The sequence below is a fragment of the Monodelphis domestica genome, chromosome 3, assembly GCF_027887165.1.
Source record: "Monodelphis domestica isolate mMonDom1 chromosome 3, mMonDom1.pri, whole genome shotgun sequence".
NCBI classification, from domain to species: Eukaryota; Metazoa; Chordata; class Mammalia; order Didelphimorphia; family Didelphidae; genus Monodelphis; species Monodelphis domestica.
In genome coordinates, this window is record NC_077229.1 from 54,695,925 (window position 1) to 54,699,134 (window position 3,210).

At 52.3% G+C, this 3,210-nt stretch overlaps 1 protein-coding gene across 1 annotated transcript; it reads left to right on the forward strand.

Moving 5' to 3' along the window:
* Positions 1–6: 6 nt before the first annotated feature.
* Positions 7–2,936, forward strand: FZD10 (frizzled class receptor 10). Its single transcript, XM_001378822.5, is given in 6 exon segments — positions 7–275; positions 277–527; positions 529–814; positions 816–929; positions 931–1,444; positions 1,447–2,936. Coding segments are annotated over 6 exon segments (1,674 nt in total). The 5' UTR covers positions 7–23; the 3' UTR covers positions 1,704–2,936.
* Positions 2,937–3,210: the final 274 nt, after the last annotated feature.

Here is a 3,210-nt window from a genome sequence, read left to right on the forward strand (position 1 = left end):
GGGCGTGCGCGGCCATCAGCTCCATGGACATCGACCGGCCAGGCGAGGGCAAGTGCCAGCCCATCGAGATCCCTATGTGCAAGGACATCGGCTACAACATGACCCGCATGCCCAATCTCATGGGCCACGAGAACCAGCGGGAAGCGGCCATCCAGCTGCACGAGTTCGCCCCGCTGGTGGAGTACGGCTGCCACGGCCACCTCCGCTTCTTTCTGTGCTCCCTCTATGCTCCCATGTGCACGGAGCAAGTCTCCACCCCCATCCCCGCCTGCCGGGGTCATGTGCGAGCAGGCCCGGCTCAAGTGCTCCCCCATTATGGAGCAGTTCAACTTCAAGTGGCCTGACTCGTTGGACTGCAGCAAACTCCCCAACAAGAATGATCCCAACTACCTGTGCATGGAGGCCCCCAACAACGGCTCCGATGAGCCGGCCCGCGGCTCTAGCATGTTCCCGCCGCTCTTCCGGCCCCAGCGGCCCCCCAGTCCCCCGGAGCAGCAGCAGCCTAAGGACGGCTTGGGCCGCTCGGGGCTGCAGCAACCCGGGCAAGTTCCACCACGTGGAGAAGAGCTCCTCCTGCGCGCCCCTCTGCACTCCTGGAGTGGACGTGTACTGGAGCCGAGCGGACAAGCAGTTTGCCGTGGTGTGGTTGGCCATCTGGGCGGTTCTCTGCTTTTTCTCCAGCGCCTTCACAGTGCTCACCTTCCTAATCGATCCTCCCCGCTTCAGGTACCCAGAGCGCCCCATCATCTTCCTCTCTATGTGCTACTGCGTCTACTCCGTGGGCTACCTCATCCGCCTGTTCGCCGGGGCGGAGAGGCATCGCCTGTGACAGGGACAGCGGCCAGCTCTACGTCATCCAGGAAGGGTTAGAGAGCACCGGTTGCACCATCGTCTTCTTGGTCCTCTACTACTTTGGCATGGCCAGCTCGGCTCTGGTGGGTCATCCTCACTCTTACCTGGTTCCTGGCCGCAGGGAAGAAGTGGGGCCACGAGGCCATCGAGGCCAACAGCAGCTACTTCCACCTTGCTGCCTGGGCCATCCCTGCGGTCAAGACCATCATGATCCTGGTGATGAGGAGGGTGGCTGGGGATGAGCTGACAGGCGTGTGCTATGTGGGCAGCATGGACGTGAATGCACTCACTGGTTTTGTCCTGGTCCCCTTGGCCTGTTACCTCATCATTGGCACCTCCTTCATCTTGTCGGGCTTCGTGGCCCTCTTCCACATTCGGAGGGTGATGAAGACAGGGGGTGAGAACACAGACAAACTGGAGAAGCTCATGGTCCGCATCGGGGTCTTCTCCGTGCTATACACGGTGCCGGCCACCTGCGTGATCGCCTGCTATTTCTACGAGCGCCTCAACATGGATTATTGGAAGGTGCTGGCTGCCCAACACAAATGCAGGGTGAACAACCAGACTAAAGCCCCGGACTGCATGATGAGCAGCTCATCCCTGCCGTGGAGATCTTCATGGTCAAAATGTTCATGCTGCTGGTGGTAGGCATCACCAGCGGGGTGTGGATTTGGACTTCCAAGACGCTGCAGTCTTGGCAGAACGTGTGCAGCCGGCGCTTGAAGAAGAGGAGCAGGAGGAAACCTACCACAGTGATCTCGGCCGGTGGAATCTACAAAAAGGCCCAGCACCCCCCAAAAGGTCACCACGGGAAGTACGAAGCAGCCACACAGCCACCCACCTGCGTGTGAAGGGGGGAGGGAGCTGTCGGGACTTTGGGGACTAAACGGCTAAAGAAAGCTGTTTCCCACTGCAAAAGACTTGTACAGGACTCCAGGAAAAGGGCGGGGGAACTAAACCCTGGTGCTTTTCTCAGATATATTTGGGGTCGAGGGCAGGGAGCTTTTGAAATTAAAAAAAAGAAAAGATTATTGCCCTTAAATTCAGGATGTCGCCATACATTTCCCGGTTAAATGTACTTAATTAAGAGTTTAATACGAAACAAATATTGTCAGTGAAATGGCCTCTTCTGTTTACCCATTTGAAGCAGCTTGTTGGGGGATTATATGTGTTATACATACATATTATATATGTGTATATATGTATATTTACATGTGTGTGATACATACACACGTGTGGTATTTATACATATATATCTGACTGATATATATGTGTATCTGTAGATATATAATATAAAATACCAATCCTGGATGGAATCAGAGTGGGCTTTCGCTCTGTCTTGGGCAGTGACGAGTAAAGGAAGAGCAGACTTCTGGGGCTAGTAGAGGAATCTCTCCCTAGGGCTCCCAGCTTCCCAAACTTCTTTCTCTGTAAGCAGAAGTCCCCATTCCAGAGGCCCACCCTCAGGTCATGGCCCTGTAGCAACCTAAACCCAGAAATCCCTTTAACAGACCCAAAAAGGCTAATCGATAGGGTCCCAAAACTTTCCACTCAATCTGAAACTTTCCCCCTGCCCAAAGCAACCCCAAACCAGCCTGCCAACTTCTGGGCAGCATCCACACGCAAACGATGTGCAATACATTTTTTCTCCCCCCAAGAAATAAGAAAAAAGAAACAAGTATTTTGCTGTACATAAAGAACACAAAAGAAAGCTCCTAACAAAAGAACTGAGAGGTCTAGCCCTCCGAAACCCTTTAGCGTTACATTTTGTGGCTTTTTAATGGAAATCAAGGCAATGTTATACAAGTTGGGACTGATTTGTGGAAAAAAAAAAAGAGAGAGAGAGAGGGATCATTCAAAGGTACCCAAAAGGGCTTATTGACTCTTTCCATTGTTAAACAAATTCTGGCCATGAATAGATACGAAGCACTTGTGGTGCAAAGGGAAATTGTGTATATTGTGGTGCTCTTTGCTGTGCAGGAAAAGCCCAGGTTCCTAGCTGTATATATTTGTAACATATGATTATTTTTCATGCTCCACTATTTTATTAAAAAAAATAAAATATGTTCTTTAGTTTGCTGATACTCCCTTGTGGCGCCCACTTTGCCTTTCCCAGGCCCAGAGCGGAGGGGCTGCTAACAAGCCACTCTATTCTTGGCCATTGAGGGCTGATCACCCTTTCCAGCTAGGAGATCCGTGGATTAGGAGGGCGGCGGAATCATGCCACTTGCAGGTTACATAAGAATGACACGCCGCCAACCCCAAGAGTTAGGGGATTGTTCCCGGGGAATCTGGCAACTGAACACGAGAGGTCGGTTGTAGGGACAATCCAGGCAAAGAGAGCCTTGTTTACTGAGC